Source organism: Phodopus roborovskii, unplaced genomic scaffold, assembly GCF_943737965.1.
Source record: "Phodopus roborovskii unplaced genomic scaffold, PHOROB, whole genome shotgun sequence".
Lineage (NCBI taxonomy): Eukaryota > Metazoa > Chordata > Mammalia > Rodentia > Cricetidae > Phodopus > Phodopus roborovskii.
This window is the reverse complement of record NW_026126434.1, coordinates 28382522-28400998: the sequence shown is the minus strand read 5'-3', so window position 1 is coordinate 28400998 and position 18477 is coordinate 28382522. Positions and strand designations below refer to the sequence as shown.

Here is an 18477-nt window from a genome sequence, read left to right as displayed (position 1 = left end):
TCCCCAGTGTCCCAGAGAGAAAGGGTACTTAAGTTGTGGGTTCAAATCCCAGCCCTGTGACTCAGTGGCAGAGCGCTGGGAGGCTAAATGAGGACCTGGCGGGGGCTGACATCCGCTGCACCAGGCAGTCATTTGTGCTCCTCACGGTTCAGTGTGGCTGAGGTGGTGTGGAATTTTCCACTGCCTATGCTGGCTGGGCCTCAAGGTGAAGAGAGGATACTCTATGTGACCTTCGGCAAGTGATGGAAAGTCAGGTGAAGGGGCTGACTCCTGCGGTCCTTTCCAGGCCTGTCAACTCAACGTTGGTTTTCACTGAGTAGGACACAAACAACAAGCAGGCCCTGGGAGCCATCTCCCCTCATGAGACTGAGTCCTGCCAGGTCAGGCTATTACCAGGACACTGACAGCATACCTCATACCCTGTAAGACTCTGGCCAAAGAAGTAACTGTAGCCTTCACCCCAAAGGAAGGGGTGTGGGCAAGGCAGAAAGGAAGGGAGGCAAGACAGAGATGGATACCCAGCCCCAGCCATTGGGCCTGAGCTGGCCACAGCCAAACATGCTGCCACACAGACCTGACCTGCAGAGCTGTCTCCAAGGGAGAGAAAGGGTCCCAAATAGGAGAGGGTGGGCTGGACACTTTCATGACCACATGCCTTGCATATCCCACAACCCAAAGCAGCTAAGAAACCAGAAGGACACTTCCAGGTCTACACTCCAGTTCCGTCACACTAGAGGCAAATGAAGAGGCAAGACAAGCCAGAGAGCAGAAGAGGCTGGAAGTAAGCCATGAGGGGTGATGGGGATGACAGGGGCCGTCATCCCCACCTGCTGGGCCTACCTCGTACAGACATCCTCTTGGGGAGGATGGTGACAGCACCCTCAGCCACCTCCTCAAGGCGCAGCACAGGAGCACTCTTGGAGCCCCAGCTATCAGAGCCCATCCAGAAGAAGTGGCCAGTCTGGTTGGCCCTGCGTGCTGCCTCCAGCACCCTCCTGTAGGGACACAGCAGCCCAGCCCAGATATGTAAAGCTACCCAACTGCCCCCACCCCAGACTGCATCCAGAACCTCTATTCATATTCTTCAGCCCAGAACCCATGGCTGCCCCTGCTCCCAGCCACAAAGGATACCCCATACTCACCTGTCCCCCCACAGCCTATGTCCATCCCCAGGTTATACCTGAGTTCCTCGCCCTGACTCGAGGCCCATAGTTGCCTCTGTCAGTGCTCCAGGCCCATAGCTCCTGTCTCTTTAGCCTATGCCTATACACATGTCTATAGTGACCTTTGTCTTCCTATCTTTCTGAGCTTGCACCTGGCCCTGCCAAGACAACCTTGATCAAAGGGCACACCATCACAGGGCTGAGGGCACTCCGCTGATCTTGAACTGGATGGCCTTCAAGCCCAGCTCTTAAGAGGGGAGAAGAGGAAGGGGTAGGAGTTCTTTGAACCCACTTCCCTTGGAAAGGAGTAGAAAACTCTCATGTAGAGGACAGGGACCCCAGGGGTGCTAGGCCTCTAGACATTAGTCTAGAGGAGAGCAGGGACTGGACTTCTAGAGAGAAAATATTCTCTGTAAGCCCTAGAACCTGACGTCAAGCCAGCCTATGGTCATCCTGGGACCCTGCTCTCATCTCTCTGCCAACTCCTAGCCCCTTAGCAGGCCACCACCCACCTTGAGCCACCACTAATGGTAGATGGGGCAAGGCACATGGAACACAGCCACAACCCTGTTAATGCTTCCTGCATCCGAGGAGCCAAGGGGAAGAGCTACCATCCCCACATCCAACCGTCACCTACATTTATTTTTACCTCAGTCCACTTCTGAAAACACAGTGTATTTCCAGAAACATCCTGCCTCCTGCAAGGTTGCCCATGTGGCTCAACAGTCCCATCTAGCCCCTCCCCTAGGGACATGGTCCCAGACCCTCACCCTTCTTCCCAATAGAAGGCTTATTTAAACTAGGGTACCCCCCCAAAGTTGTAGGCCCAAAGTGGAATGCACAACTGGGGTTGGCTCTAGGGGTATGAGAAAGGAGCCAGGGGGCAAAGGAGACCCAGAAAAGCCTGCAGCCACTAAGCAACCACTTCCAAGGACATGGAGAACTCTGGCACCAATGTCTCGGGGACCTGTATGACTTGAGGAGGCTCATACTGCCTCTGCACCTCCGTCCCTGCATCATCCCTAGGGCTTCTGTGTTGCTGCAACTCAGGACCCAGAGTAGTGTGTGGGAAAGGGTTGAAAGAGGGAAGCGGGCCAGCGTTGGTCTTAGAGGGTTCCAGGGAGAGGGCTGCTAAGCCTGGGGCTCACTTTCCACTGTGAAAGCAGGCCCACTCCTCCCCCAGTTCTGCTCAAATGCAAGGTTCTCACTCAGAGGTGAACCTCAGGGACCTGACATGGGCTGCTAGAAGGTGAATCAAGAGAGAAGCAGAAAGCACTGAAGATGGGGAGGCCCTGTGACCTGTGACCCCTGCACAGGAGTAAAGGTCCGGCAGAGGGACTGGTGGGGTCTCCATAGTCTTTGTACTCAGAGCCATCAGAGTCTGGGGTCTAGAAAGGAACCAGCCTACCACAGTAAGAACATGCCCGAACCCTGTGCCCCGAGCTCACAAAAACAGGCAGGGGCTGAGCTGTGGCCTGCAGTCACCAGTGAGCACCCACTCCCTCCAGGCCCTCTCCATGGCTTTGAGCATCTTCCTACGTTTGGTCCTCAAACACTACTGGACAGGAATTGCTTGCTTTAGTTTGATAAACAGCAAAGAAGCTCAGAAAGATTAAGGAGCTTGGCTGAGGTCACCCCTCCAGCAGGTTGAATTAGAACTGTGCAGTGTGGTCTCAAGTCCACAAAGTAGCGGCCTTTCCCCTAAGTGTCCTGCTCGCCATCCTTGGCTGACAGAATGGATGTTGGAAATAGAAAGGGGAGTAGGCCCATTAGAGTAGCTGGTTCTAGCCTGAGAGTCCCAGCACTGACTCACCCCTCGCCCCTCCCCATCTCCCTAGAGGGAAGTCCTTGGTGGGACTACCTGCCATGGCCACCCTACCTGATGTCATCCTCATTGGCAAAGATGATGATGGCCCTGGCATTGGATGTTTCCAGCAGGCGTTTGATGATCTTGTCAAACTCCCCAGTCTTGGGTTCCCGAGGAATCTTCACGGACTGGGCAATGCACACACCTCCTGTGGAGAGGCCCCCCACCCATCAGCCTAAGCAAATCAAGCCTGAGCTCCTCACTTCTGCAACACACCCCAGGAGGGTCCCTCCTCTGATCCCCTTGAAGCCCCACATCATAGTCACAAACACCAACCACAGCATGACTACAAACCCTAGATGTGACACCTAAGTACACTGTGCCTCAGTTTCCCTGATGTAGGCTAACAGAGTCATACTGCCTATTTGAAATCTTTATTTTACCAGTTATTGCTGGGTAACCTCAAGGCAATTGCTCAACCTCTCTGTGTCTCAAACATCACATTTATAAAGTGGAGATGGAAAGGCGACCTAATTCACGGGCTTCTTCTGGTTTCTGTGAGTCTGCGAGGACAAAGCCGCAGTCTGGGGCACAGCTTGGGCAAAGCCACTGCTGTCTGGGGCACAGCAAGTACCTGGAAGCATTGGCTATTTTTGTCGGTATCACCTCAGAAGGTTCTTTGAAGGATTAAATCTGAGAATAGCCACCCTGCTAACTGGTGTCCCCACACCCATGTTCACACTCCTCTAACCCTATCTCAGAGACCCTGCATCCCAAAACCCTGGGGGAGGGCTGGCAGCATGTGTGGCTGCTGGGGTGGGCCGGGGTGAACAGTGTACCAGGATGCTCTCCAGCTTAGCAGCCAGCAGACACCAGTGCTTTTTTAAGTCAGTCATTTCCCAATAGCTCTAGTGACAAGCCTCCTCTGGTGAGCACAAGCAGAAGACCATGCCAGTAGGTTCATGGCCACCTGCACTCCTCTGGTGGAGAGCAATTGAGAAGCACCTGTGATCACCTCTGTGTGGGGCAGGTGAGGAAATCCTGGCCCAGCCCTACACTGACAGCTAGAGACTCTTGACAACAAGACCCTCAGGGTCCCTGCTGGAGCTGGAGGACCATTAATGACTAGCACATGAGGCACAGCCAGGAAGCCAGCCCCTTGGTGAAACCTCTGCCCTTCTACAGGTGCCACACAAAACAGCATTGTCCCTGGGCTCTTAAATCACAGCCAATTCCATAACTGCTATGTTGTATCTGCCTGGTCCTGTGTCCCCCTGGGCTCCCATCTAGTCCATCCATCCCCATAGCTGCAATGCTCCTGGGAACTAGGCACCTCGGCATGATGCTCACTGACTGTGGTGGGCAGGAACCACACTGGAGGCCGGGGAGGCGGCAGCTCCAGGAGGCTGAGTGTGAGAGGGCAGGAGGCGGCCTGGCAGATGATGGGACATCCACAGTGGTAAAGATACTCACTGAGGGTGGCTGTTCCACCAGGACACACATGCATATGCACATGTACACACACGCACACACACAGAAGAGAGAGGGAAGAGGTCACTCCTACATACATAATAAGTCTCAAACACCACCACAGGAACCAGGCCCAGGATCTCTGGCTGGGCCTCCACCCCTCCCAGCCCCAGGACACAGGAAGAGCCCAGGGAAATGGCGGCTTGCTGCCCTCACTAGCTGGCCGTGTTCTAATGATCGCAGCACTTGGCTCCTGCCAACCTGGCATATGGTCTCTCTAGTTGGAAAATGGGCCAATGTCGACACATCTACTTGTCCATCTACAGATGGACAAGAGGAAGAGGCAGTCCAGGCAGTGGGGATGGGCCACCTGGCTCAAGGAGGAAATGGGAGTTTATCTCCTGCAGGGAGAAAGTGTTAGGCTAAGTCACACTCCTGGGCCAGTGTGTATTGTCCTATCCTGCACTGCACACTTCATTTAGCTGAAAAAGAGGTTGCAGTGTCTGTGGCTCAGTGAGGGGGAGTGTTAGTCACAGAAAACAGTGTTGTGTGTGGTCTTGGAGGATGTGATATTAACCCCAGAGCATCCATACAAGTTGATTGTGACCTATCAAAGGCCACATGAAGTCATTCTTCTGAGGAGCCCCACCACATGCCCGGGAGACAGATCGGGGAACTGAGGCTCGCAGAGGTAGCATGGCTTCCCCCAGGTTATGGACATAGGTGAGGAACTGAGACTTAAAGTCAGGCCACCAGGCTGCGGGCCACCAGTTAAACTCCCGAGTGTAGCGGCGGAGTTGGCTGTGGAGCTGGAGTGCCTGGCACAGGAGTGTGAGCATGCCTAGACATGGACTCGGGTGAATGTTTACTGTGTCACTGCGTCACAAGAAAGCAAGAGCCCACAGTGTCATGACTTCACTGCCCACAGTCAATGTGGCGACTGGGGGAGTGAGGACAGAGAGCTGCCTTACAGAGTCTGTCTTGGGCAGGGGGCATGGCTCCTGGGAGTGACCAGTTTCGCTTCTCCCCTCATTCCCTTTCACAGCCAGAGAGCACTTGTGACCCTGAGGTTCTACACTAATTGAGTACCCACCTTGTGCTCAGCATTGGGTAGGCGTGACCTCCAGAAGTCTACACACCCAACCCTAGGATAAATACTAATATCCCCATCTGACAGACATGGAAACTGAGGCTAAGAGCTGGCCAACAGCCTAGCAAAGTACTGGAAACTGAGGCACTGGTCCTGCTCCACACCCAGAGCCTCCCTCTGTCAAACCAAGGCCCTCTCTCCTGAAACCCTCCTCATCCAGAAAGCCCTCCCTTCCACAGCTGCCTCTGGGGAATGAGTGGAGATTACACATGTGTGTGTGCACATAGGAGTACACACACCAGAGTATATGAGAGCAAAATCACACACCCTTTCCTCATCACAGACCTCACTGCTCCGTCCAGCCCCTGTGCCCATCACTTGGTACACACACTACCCCAGGGCACTGTTCCCTCCCCCCACTCCATTGCCCTCAGCTCTCAGTGCATTCCAATCAAGAACCACTGTCCACACTGCAGCATAGAACAATGGAAGCTGACAGACAGACAGACAACCCCCAGCTCTAGGCAGACACAAAACCAGAAGAGCCAGAGGAATCTGGGGTTCCCATGCCTTTCAAAGCCCTCCTAGGTCTCCTTTAGAGATCCCTTGGGTCATTCTCCAGATCCTACCTGACAAGCTACCAGGAACCCGGCTGCCATGTGCCAGCTGCAGACCTATGTCCTAGTCAAGCCAGGTCCCCTGTGTGCTGGCCACAGGCAGATGCCACAGCCTCTCACCCAAGATGTCTCTGGTTACAGCAGCCCATAGTGTCTATGACCCCAGTTCATACCAGGAGAACAGAGGGTCTGAGGCCAGAGAAGGACTTTGCCTTACTCAGGACACTTAGCAGCAGGGACAAGCCTCCTCCATACACTATGCTGACCACTGCCTGGTGTTCTGATGTCTGAGACTGGGTTCCCACCTCCCACACCTGCTCAGGCTCCTCCACACCTACTCATGCTCCTCCCCATCTGCTCAGGCTCCTCTCCACATTCTCAGGCTCCTCCACACATGCTCAGGCTCCTCCATACCTGCTTAGACTCCTCCCCACCTGCTCAGGCTCCTCCCCAACTTCTCAGACTCCTCCCCCACATGCTCAGGCTCCTTCTCACATGCTCAAGCTCCTCCACACCTGCTCAGGCTCCTTCTCAGTTTCTCACAGTCTACATAGTGGCCCTGCAAGCTCCTCCTCTCCTTCTCTTTTTCCTTTCCTGAAAAGTGGTTTTAAATGTATAAACAGGAAAAAAAATAACAAAAAGACAAACCCTAGGAAGTCAAGTGGAAAAACCTATATTGCTGCATAATACGGTAGACTGCAGAGGAGAGAGCAGAGGAGGATCTCCCAGGCCATGCTAGGCTCCCTGCAGGAAGCAGGGTAGGCAGGAGGCAGTGGGGAGTCTCTCTCTCTCTCTCTCTCTCTCACACACACACACACACACATGCGCGTGCACGCGCACACACACACACACACACACACACACACACACACACACACACACACACCTTCCTAAGCCAGGCTGTCAGCAATCCCAGCCTCAAACCTGCTCCCAGGAAAAGAGTGGGAAATAGGCCCTTAGAGGGGCGGGTGGCTGACAGGGTTCTGCCGTGGAGCAAGGCCATGCCTAAATGATGGCACTCTGACAGTGGAGTTCAGTCAGGTAGCAGAACTGTGATCTTGTACTATTTGGGGTGGAGAACCCCCCCAGCAATCTCATCTCCCCTGAGGCTGCTCCAAGGTGAGCTAGAGATAGGGGAAGAGAGAGCTGGGCTGGGTTCCCTCTGGGTCCAACACTGCACGGAGCTCCAGGTCTGGCCAGACAATGGCTCACTCAGGCCTGGTTCCCTTCACCACCCTGTCTATTCCTGCCCCAAGCCTTCTCTCCCCTAGGCACTGTCCAGCCTGCTTACTCTCATACCCTGCTTATCCCTGGTGAGTGCACACTGTGTACATGTGTACACACCAACATGTGTGACATCTGTGTGGCTTGCTCCAGTTTTCAGCTGCTACCTGACTACAGGCTTCTCAGGACCTGCCTCTCTGACAACCTCTGCCCTACAACTGGTCTTTGGGCAGGTTCCTCACCCCACCCCACCCCAGGTAGGAGCACCCCATGCTAACTGACCAGGGATCCTCCACTATCCGCCAGCCCTTCCCTCATTGGGTTCTTTATCCCCAGGACACGTGCCCAGGGGCCCACTGGGGATAGGCAGCTGTCTGCGTTTGCTAAAGGGACAAGGTACAGGGGTGCAAAAGGACACTGGTGGGCATGGATGACAGGCTCTGGAGTCTACGCCCACAGAGTCTGCAGTGATCTTCCCTTAGAGTTACCTCCTTGTCCTACACAAGCTCTGGGCACCCAATGGTGCCTGATGTCCACTTCATGAAGAGGCCAGTCTGCCCCCATGAGGCCTGGGCACACCTGTAGAGATGCGTGCCTGTGGACATCCTCATCCCTGCTTTCTGCTCTGTCCACTTTCCCTGCCCAGCTCCATTTCCTCGCAGGAATAGAGGAGGAACCAGTACATGGGACATAGAGTCACTCGCCTGTCCCAGAGCTCAGTATGAGACAGTTGGGCCAGAGAAGGGCATCTGGCACCATCCTCTTCCTTGCTGCAAATGACTCCAGCTCCTGGCAGGCAGGGGGCCATCTGGGGAAAGACTTGTCGGGTCTCGGTGGACTCATGTTTGTGCACAGTGAGAACATATTCCCCGTGCTCACCATCGACATGCACCAAGGAAGCACAGGAGGCAAAGGGAGGTGAGCCAGCCGCTTCCTGCCTGTGAGCTCTTGGACAGGTCACCAAGCCTCTCTGACCTCCTGTAAAACAGGGAAGGACGTAAACTCCCTCAGGTAGGGCTGCTGGAGGTCCCGTCTGAGAGTGTTTGTGGGAAGAGCCACTGCTGTCCGCTGCAGCCACTTCCCTGAGGGCAGCACAGCCTAGTGTGACAGGACAGACGCTGAAATGGAACTAGTCACTCAGCTGTGTTGGGCTCAGTGTAAGCTGTTCCTGAAACACCGTGCTGGGCCACAGCTCAGAAGCACAAGTGCTGTCCAAGGTGATGCCATCATCTTCTGGAGGCCCTTAGCACCACACACATGCACTCACTCAACACACTGCTCACAGTCCTACACTCCAGGACCTCACAGAGACAAACCTACAGCCTCCCCATCTCATGGAAAAGCCACCACCGCCCATAAGGACCCCACACACACCCTAAACAAGCACAGCTTGCCCAATCCACAGCTATGCAAGCAAACTAATACAGGAACCACACGGCAACACAAGTGCAGGTATCGCAGCCAGCACTGCTGTCACAGCCTCCACACACCACACAGCTGTGCACACCACAAGACACAGGTTGAGCCCACTGGGCCACACAGCTGTGCCTATAATGGACCTCAAATGAGTACCCAAGCACAGAGCCCTAGTCCCATAAATGTACTACGCACAGACACAGATAGCAAACTGTCACATATACTACACAGACACACGTGCCCCAGCCAGTCAGACAATAAGCCTGCCAATCCTAGCCCCTCACAAGGCTCACAGCCCCCTCCCCCACAGCTCCTCCAGCTCTCCCATGCTCACCATCCATGCACACTCCCTCAGGCTTGTCCCTTTCCTCATGGGGGAGGTTCTCTTACTGAGTGCCTGGTGGACCACCCATCCCACACCAGGTACCATGCAACCCCACACACTCCAGGGTCTGCTGGAAGTGGGGGGTGCCATAGCAGCTCTCTGGAGTCTGCCCACAGTTACAGACCTCAGCCTTCCCTTTGCCAAGGGCTTTGCACTTCGCTGGAGCAAAGCTAGCCTGCTGTACAGTAACCCAGGGACTAAAGCAAAGCCCTCATGCTCACTGTCCCCCTCTTGGCCCCAAACCACATCCCTGTGGGGTTAGGGATGCACAGTGAGGCAGAGGAAAGTCAGGCATTGGAGAGCAGTGAGACACTATGACACAGGAGGCCAAGAGGGCACAGACAGCCCTGGTCCCATCTCACACAGCCACTTCCTCCCACTGACAGCCCAGTCACCCAGCAGTGAGAATGTGACATCCACCCTGGACCAAGTGCCTAGGGTGAGGCAGGATACGTGGGCCACCATGCAAGCCCTTCCATCCCTGGCTAGCCTACAGTCAAGCTCAGAATTTCATTATTCATGGTGTTAGCTCTTGGGAGGAAATTCATTGAGTGATTGCCCTAATATCTTAACACAGACGCGTTTAGGCAAAACACCTTTGAAGCAAGGAAGCCAGAAAAAAATACAGAAAAAGGAAGTTCTGAAGGCAGGTGGCGAGGGTGGGGACTAAAGAAACAGGATGCAAGCAGAAAATTATTGGGGACCCTGCCCAACCTCCCCCCATGCTTCCTCAGTAGTATGACTGTCAGTTGATGGAGGAAACCCACCTGCTCCCCAGATTCTCTGCAGAGAGGGCTGGGGTTCCTCCAAGACCCTCACATACTCATAGCTGCTGAGTGCGGTCCCAGGTCTACTGACCAGTTCACTGGTCTGCCTGTGGATGAGGAGGGGGCTCTGTGGCCAAAGAGACCCCAGTCTGGTCAAGGCTGTCTCCATCAGCCGCACCCACACACAGAACAAGACCTCCACTCCTTCCTTTCTCATCTGCCTCCAAGGACAGGCAGACAGGGGCTACACAGGGGCTCTCTAGCCCCACCCCAGCTTTTTAAACAGGGCTACTTTGTCCAAGCCCTGCACCCACTGCTACCTCAAGTCTTGGCCACTATGTCCCTGAAGCAGCAGCAGCTGCCCTCTCCTGTCTGCCCGATCCCCCTAAAAGGCTCCCAGCTCTTGGTGGTGGCCTAGTCTTGGCCCTCTGCTCTCTCTAATGACACTGGCTACCCCTGTCTTGTGCTATGTAACTTGTCTGTATCAAAGAGAGGGCTGAGCCTGGGAGCCGGGGTTCAATGCCAGGTGCCAGTTCTTAGCTGTGTAACTTTTGACAAGATACTTAATCTTTTCTGGAGATTGTCTACCATGAAGTATGAAGAATAGAGCATATAGGAGAGTGTGGTGACACACACCTATAATCCTGGCAATCAGGAGGCCTTGGGTTCAAAGCCAACTAGGCCTGCATAGAAAGGAAGGGAGGGAGGGAGGCAGAGAGGAAGGGAGGGAGATTGAGCAAGCAAATATAGATAAAGAGCACAAGACAGGCAGTGCCTGTATACAAATGCAGCAAAACTGTTCCTTGTCCTGAGCTTAGCTTTCTTCCAGGAGAGTCCCTCAAGAGATACATCATCCTCCCCTCTGGCTCCCCAGGTCCCAGCTGACAGGGGAGCTTAATTAATAACAGCACAATACAGTCAGGTGGTGGTGCGTGCCTTTAATCCCAGTACTTGGGAGACGGAGGCAAGTGGATCTCTGAGTTCAAAGCCAGCCTGGTCTACAGAATGAGTTCCAGGACAGCCAGGGCTGCACAGAAAAACCCTGTCTCAAAAAAAAAAAAAAAAAAAAAAAAAAAACAGAAAGAAAGAAAAGAAAAGAAACCTTTCCAGTTGCTGTCTAGGAGTTGGGAAGCCTGTGGGCTGGTGTTGGAGATTCCTGTATGGGGAGACTCCGGGTGCCCCTGGCCAGCTCCACTCCCTCCCTATAGGAGCAACATTCAGGCAGGAAAGGGCAGCAGGGGTTAGGGGCTGGCAGCAGTGAGCCTGCGGTTTGGCCAGAGTGGGGTGGCCGCTCTGTAGACCCAGATGAAATATTTAGAAGCCCACATCCCCGGGAAGTGGAAACTGACAAGCAAAATGAAATGTTGAGATGTAATTACGCAGGCAGCCCAAGCATGTCTCGCTGCAGGCAGTTCAGCCACTGAGCCTGTCACACCAGCCACTGGTAGGGAAGTCCTCCAGGGCCTTCCCAGCCAGCCCTGCCCTCTCTGCAAGCCAGGCTAGGAAAGGGCATTGGCAGCTGAGCAGCAGAACCACAGCCTGGGGCAGACCCTGGGTCCTGTTCAGCATTAGCTTCCTGGTGGAAAATGGAGTTGTTGACCCATGCCCCAGAAAGGGGACTGTCAGCTGGCCTGGGTGAGTAGCATGAGGGTGACACAAGCCCAAAGCAGCAGAAAGCAGCCTGGCCCAGCTTGGGGCGGGGGGCACTACCAGGAGATCCAGTTCCCACTGTCTCTGGTTAGCAAGAACTGATGGACCAGGTCAGGAACTGATCCATCAAAATTGCCCCAGACCTGCAGCTGTTGGGAGAAGGCTTGGAGTCCCAAGCTAGCCACCAGCCCTGGGAGGAGAGAGACATGCTAGGCAGGGAGGGAGGAGGCTTCAAGCCTCAGTCCTAGAGATGTGGGTATCCTTCCTAAATGTCCACCCTGTTGGGTGGGCTGGGTGGGATCCACTAGTTCCTCTGGTTTGGTGTGGGACTTTTCTGTGGTATGAAGGACACTTCCCCAAAATCTAACATTGAATATTAGTGGAGAGATGAAGTTGTGATAATTGCTCATGTCTCTAACAACACCAGGAGCAGGAAAGCTCCTGGCCTTGAAAGCTCCCTTTTTACCTAAACCAGAATCCACAGAAGAACCAATTTGTCCCAGGCTGACCAGCATGAGCCAGGAATGCACATCCGGTGTCCAGGCCCTCCCTCACCAGGCTGCCTCAGACCCAGCCAGCTGACCACTCAAGCCCCAACTACAGTGCACCCTTTCCCTGTGGGCCCTGGAGAACGGCCAGCTGCCCCTTCCTACTCTCCAGCCACTGTGCTCACTCCCCTCCCCAAGTCCACTCCAAAGTGTCCTCCAGGGGGGCCAACAGCGCACCCCAGCTCTCTCTCTTGCTGTTCCCCACCCACAAGGAGAATGGATGATCAAGAGCCTCACCACTACCACTGAGCCCTCCCTGAAGTGCAAGTGGGTACTGAAGAGTTAGCAAGCTCAGGTCACTGACTGACAACTGGGTTATAGCAGGGTGGTGGTCCAGAAGTGCCCCCCTCAGCCCTTCCACCTCTTTCTGTGTTCCCTACTCATTCCCTGTCTGTCTTCTGCCGCCTCTCTCTCTTCTGCTTTCCTTCTCCCTCCTACCCCTCAGCACCCCTTAGACAGCTAACATTGTCCTGTGGTGCCTCAATGGCCCCTCCCTATCAGCTCACACCCTGGGTATCATGACCATATTATTGATGAGGAAGCTGATCCCACCAGACCCAGAGATGGTCTGGCTGCCTCTGCCTACTGTCTCTAACCTAGATCCTCCCTCCTCTCCTTCCCTCCCCCCACCCCTTTCTCCTCCCCTTTCTTCACCCTGCCCCTTCTTCCTTCCCCCTTCCCTCTCTCCTCCCCTCCCCCTTCCTCCATTTCACATCTTCAGGTGACTAGCAAGTCATCCTGCCTCTCTCTCCACATCTCTGAATCTGTGGCACAGGCCAGGAGGAAGTTCTGGCAAGGGTTGGCAAGGGCCCTCCCTAGCCTTCCAGCCCCTCCCATCCTCTCTCCTGCTTGTCACCTTGCCCTGATGCTTCCTATACCCAAGGCTTCCCTTGGGTCCCAAGGCATGTTGGCTTCCTTCTGGCTGGTTAAAGATTTGCATAGAATTTGCATAGAATAGCCACATGATCATTCGGCCGATAGTAAAATAGAGCAGATGTATCATGTGGAGTCAAGGAGACTACAGGTCCAGGAAGAGGAGTCTAGGAGTCCAGAGTCTAGGAGAACAAGTGTCCTGGGTGGGTATGCCCCAAGGCAGTCCTGCGACCTCTCCGGTCCTCACTGGGCCTCATGGAGGATATTTGCCTGATTTTATCATTTTTCCAGCAACCAGTAAAAACTATAATTACCTCCACTTCAGAGAAACCAAGAGCTCAAAAGGACCAGTGGCCCATCCACACGGGCAAGTCACCAGGCAGGCCTGGGACATGCACTCTGCCTGGGCCTGCTCCACCTGCCCTGCTCTTCCAGGACATCCTCTGGGCCAAGCCCAATCCTGGGTCTCCCAAAGGAAGCTCTTCCCTGCCCCAGCCTCCCCATCCTGCAACTGTGGCTCCTTCAGCCATGCGCACTGAGAGCTGGAGACAAGCACCTCAGCCCTTTCATCTCAGCTGCCTAGCTGTGGCTAGACCTGCCTGGCCACAGCAGTGTCCAGGAATAAATGTGTTTGGGTAAGAAGGAAATTGGTAACAAAGCAGAGGGGAAGGGCCTGTGTCTCATGAGTGCCTCTTTGGCTCAGTGTCTGCAGACTGGCCAGGAACAGGTCGTTAGCTACAGGCTGAAGCCAACTCAGCCAAGCTGAGCTGCCTAGGAACGCCCCACCTGGCCTTGTAGCTGCTCTCCATGGTGCTGAAGCTTGGGCTGGGCTCAACAACCCACATGAACCCAGGACTACACCCTGTGAGCTGTGACTAGAATACAGCCCCACCTTCTCGTCTCTCCTCCTGAACCCATGACCAAACCCTCATCTCTTAAAAATATATTGGGGTGTGTGTATATGTGTTTGTGTATGTGATATGTATGTGTGTGTATATATGTGTGAGTGTGTTGTTTGTGTGTGTGATATGTGTGTGCATATGTGTGTGTATGTTTGTGTGTGTGTGTGTGTGTGTGTTGTCTGTGTGGTGTATGTGTGAGTGTGTGTGGTGAATGTGTATGGTGTGTGTATATATGTGTGAGTGTGTGTGGTGTGTGTATATGTGTGAGTGTGTGAGAGTGTGTGTGTGGTATGTGTGTATGTGTGAGTGTGTGTGTGGGAGAGAGAGAGAGAGTGAAAAAGCTAAGGGTTGGAGAGGTGCAATTACAAGCTAGGGACCACACCACTACCAGCAGCCAGGTCTAGAGCTCAGACCGACTCTCAGTCATGAACCCTCACAGCACTTCTGGGAAGGAGTGGGGACACATGCGCTATTCATATTCTTTTTAGACTAAAGAGGAAGTGGAAGTTTCACATTCCAGATAGCACACAGGATTTGAGCTCAGCCTCCAGCTATAGCTCTTGGACTCTGAACCACCCAGAACTGAGCTGTAAAGGCCAAAGCCACGAAAGGCAAAAGGGGACTTTTTAAACCCCAAAGCATCTTCAAGTACATTCCTGAGAACATGTACATGGCTTCCTGTAGATGACAGAAGACAGCAAATTCAGAGGCGGACAGTCCAGCAAGTGACATCTTCCTCTTGCTGCTGTCAAGGTATGCTCATCAGAGGCAGGCAGAGAGAACCAGGCAAAGTGGCAGCACACACAGCCACACACACACTCACACACCAGGGCCTGATGACGTCTAGCCCTAGGGACTCACCAACCTGAGAGGTGTCAACACCCTGCTGCAGGCCAGAGCATCAGAGAAATCAGAGCAGACAGGCAAAGTCCTCGAGGCGGGCCATGCAAGCATGGGGGTTCATCTTCGTCACACAGGATTGACCTGGCCATCACTAGCAGTCACATTAGTGCCAACACCTTGCCAATCCCCAGCCTGGCAAAGACACCAGCTGCAGCCTGGTGGACCTCACCGCTCAGCAGGGCCACTCACAGTGCTCCACTGGTGGGATCAGGCCGACACCGAATGAAGACATGCTGGGTCTGAGGCTCAAGTCAGTCTGTGGGTTTCTGAGATGGGGTGACAAGCATGTGGCAGGGTATCCTCTCTTCCTTAATTCTCCAAGATGGGTACTGCAAGCTAGGCCTCAGGCTACCTCCCCAAGGAATAGGCAGTCATTGTGTGTGTATGTACAGTTCCAGAAGCTGGTGAAGCCACAAAAAGCAGATACCCCAAGCTAAAGTCACAACAGTCCCTTCCTGTCTCCCCCTAACCCTGACTGAACCACCAACAGAGCAGCCAGGGCTAACGCCTGAGCACCCATTATCACCTTCCTGAACCCAAAGATGAAGCCCTATAGCACCCGTCTGGATGTCTACTCCTTCCCAGCCCCCCTCTGAGACAGATGGGCCTAAGTAGCCTCCAGCCAGTGTTGGCACAGCTGGGCTCCATCAACCATGAGGTCACCCCAAGCATGAGTTAACAGGCGAGGGTGTCATGGGGCTGTCAGGACAACATTCCCCACCACAGGACAAAGCTGTGTCCAGCTCCTGTCCCAGTATCTCCAATCTGGCTGTGTGGTCTTGGGAAGGCCACTTGCCCTCTCTAGTCTGTCTCTTTCTCTTTGAAATGGAAAAAAAAGTTAGGCTCCTCTGAAGGACCCAGAGTATATCTAGGGCAGAGGCCTGATGTTCTCACCACCACAATGAGAAGTCCCAGCCTGTGACCAAAAGCAACGCCTTCTCTCTACTCCCTACCTCCCCCCCAAGCCTCCCACCACCTCCCAAATGACTTATACTTCAGAGAACAAATCAATACAATATACGGCCAAAAACATCTTTAATCTTTCTTGGGGATTAGGCTATAAGGTGCAGAGGCCTCTTTCTCCCAGTGTTCAATTCTGATTTCAATTTGGCCTTCTGGAGCAGTTCTCCCTCCCCCCCCCTCTCTCTCTCTCTCTCTGTCCACCCATCAAATCAAATACCGTTTAGCATCAGGGCTGGGTGGGTTACACAGTGGTGAGGTAGTCTCAGACGACAGGGAAAATCAAAGGCCATGGTGGAGAGCTGGACCTCAGGGGCACAGGACAGTATGGAGAGGTGGCCATGTGAAGGGCTCCTTGCCAGAAAGGAGGGTGGAGGATCCAGGACCCAGCACGGAACCAGTTTTCTTGTTTTCCTAGACTTTGAGGTCCTTTCTAAACATGTGTTCTAAACTATTCTTCCCGATTCCGAACACCTGATTGCAAAAGCAATTCACAGCCCTGCCTTCATATGAACACACCAGACACCAGCTTCTCCACAGGCCATGCACACACTCTCACATATATCCCTGTCAAACCCCAGCTGGCCATGACCCCAGCAGGGGGACATCGTGGGTGGAAAACAAAGTAGACAGTTGTCATTACTTGTCCTTAGAGCTTGGAGTCAAACCCCACACCTGCCCCTCCGTACTGTGTGACAAGGTATGAGTTACAGGGTGACTCCTGAGGCTCAGCCCCTCATATAGATGGTGATACTCTCCACAGTGGCTGGGGCCACCCAGACAGCAAGCGCACACATGGAGCACCTCCAGGTCCCTACAGTGGGGTTAAACACTGAGACTAAGCCCTCTGCCTTTCCTGAGCAGCACCTTGTCCTGAGTCCCATGGAGGAGAGTCCGTGCCTTCAATAGCTCACTTGTTCAGGGCAGGGGCAGCCCTGGGATTGCAGGAGCCCATAGCTCAGAGTGACACCCAGGCAGCTCTCCCACTACAATTAAAGGGTTTCTCAGAGATTGTAGCAGGATTATGCCTGCAGGGCATCATCACCACCAACCTCTGACCACTCTGCAGTTTTATGAAAAGCAATTAGAGGTCTGGGCCCTGCAGGTATAAATATACACCGGCCAAGGTCGAAAGCGGTGGTGAGCTACTTAGAGCCCACAGGAGGAGGCTGCAGGGCACGGGGCCTCCCCTACACGCTACTCAGGGGACCCACCCTAGGAAGCCTCAGGACTCAGAGTCCTCCAGCCCATGGGTCTGCTTATCACCTCAGGACCCTCCCACAGTCACCACCACCCCTTCAGGACCCCATTGGTCTCTGGAGTTCCCATCCAGGTGTTAACCTTTGCTGTACTAATGGCTTACCACTGCAGCCTGTGGAGTGCCTGTTACAGGGACAAGTGAGAACGGCCATCAGCTCAGTGGGTGACCAGCAGCACAGTGACACAGCCCACCCACTAAGGAGGGCACCCCAGCAGCCTCCATCCCTCTGCTGATCACCCATGAAAGGACAGAGCTGTGCACCAATGTCCCTCACGGCCTTCACCCATGGCAGGGGCATACAGCATCTTGGAGTTGGAGAGAGGCAGCACCAAACAAACCCAGCTCAGGGCCTGGAGGAAGAGGGCCCATCCACACAGTACTCACCATTCTCTCGGGACTTCTGAATAAAGGCTTCCACACCGCTCTCACCATAGCTGCCCTCTGAGGCCAGCGTGGATACGTAGTTCCACTTGAGGGCCCGGACGATATCCACCATGGCCTGGGCCTGGTACGTGTCCGAGGGTACCACACGGGAAAAGAAGTCATAGCGGCTGTTGTCACTCAAGTCAGGGGCTGTGGAGGCATAGCTGATCTGGGGGATCTAGGGGTAAGAGGGACATGCAGATCGATGGACAGATGCATAAATGGGGCAGCTGCTCCCTACCCATCCACACCCTTGGGCCCCCTAAGTCACCCCTCCCATACTGCCTCCCCACCCCTCATCCAGGGAAAAATATGTAGAGCAGCAGGGCAGGTCCCAGATACTGAGAAGAGGGGGAGATATAATGGTGGCCACATAGTTACCTCCTTCATAGGGGCAAGACCTGGCCAGCAAGATATCAAAGAACTTGCCTGAGACCCAAGGAAGACTCACAGTTGGGGTCTATGAGTAATGGTTTCCAGAGATACCCCAGATGCAAATATATACTTGGGTAGGCACACATGTGGAAGCAAGGGAATGGAGGACTGGAGCCTCAGTTTCCAAGTCCCTCTGTTACCATGGAGGTTTGGTCTCTATGGCTCCCAATGGCCTGTCTCCATTTTCCTCCTGCAGGTGTCTGGAACAGCTTCTAAAGAGACCCTTTCTCTCCACTGTATGGGTACAGGGCCTGGAGAGGCCATGAGTGATAGACCCCCAAGCTGGAGCCCAACCCCAGTGGGCCCAGCCCCATCCCCCAGCAGTCAGCAGCTTCACACTGAGATTGGTCCAGGCACATGGCCCTCTACCATACTGCATGCACCCCATTCCCGAAAAGGTGGGGGGTCAGCATGGGGGTCCTGCTTGGCATACAGCAGGAAAGCCAGGCTGTACTGCCTCAACAGTCCCCAAGGCCCTGGGATGACAGACAACAACCTGGGACCAGTCCCTTCTCCCTGTCACCTCACAGGTTCTGAAGTCCCCGCTAGCAAAGGGTTCAGACTACGGTTTGGGGTTCAACTC

At 54.2% G+C, this 18477-nt stretch overlaps 1 protein-coding gene across 3 annotated transcripts in view; it reads right to left on the bottom strand.

The window, feature by feature from the left end:
- The window catches only part of Grm4 (glutamate metabotropic receptor 4), a 79554-nt gene that overhangs the window by 22195 nt on the left and 38882 nt on the right, over positions 1-18477 (bottom strand). For all 3 annotated transcript variants that reach the window (XM_051187175.1, XM_051187177.1, XM_051187176.1), the window contains 3 exons: positions 17421-17637; positions 3043-3178; positions 841-995 (listed from right to left, as the gene is read on the bottom strand). In XM_051187175.1, the coding sequence (XP_051043132.1) occupies positions 841-995; positions 3043-3178; positions 17421-17637 (508 nt within the window). The remainder of the gene's footprint in view (positions 1-840; positions 996-3042; positions 3179-17420; positions 17638-18477) is intronic.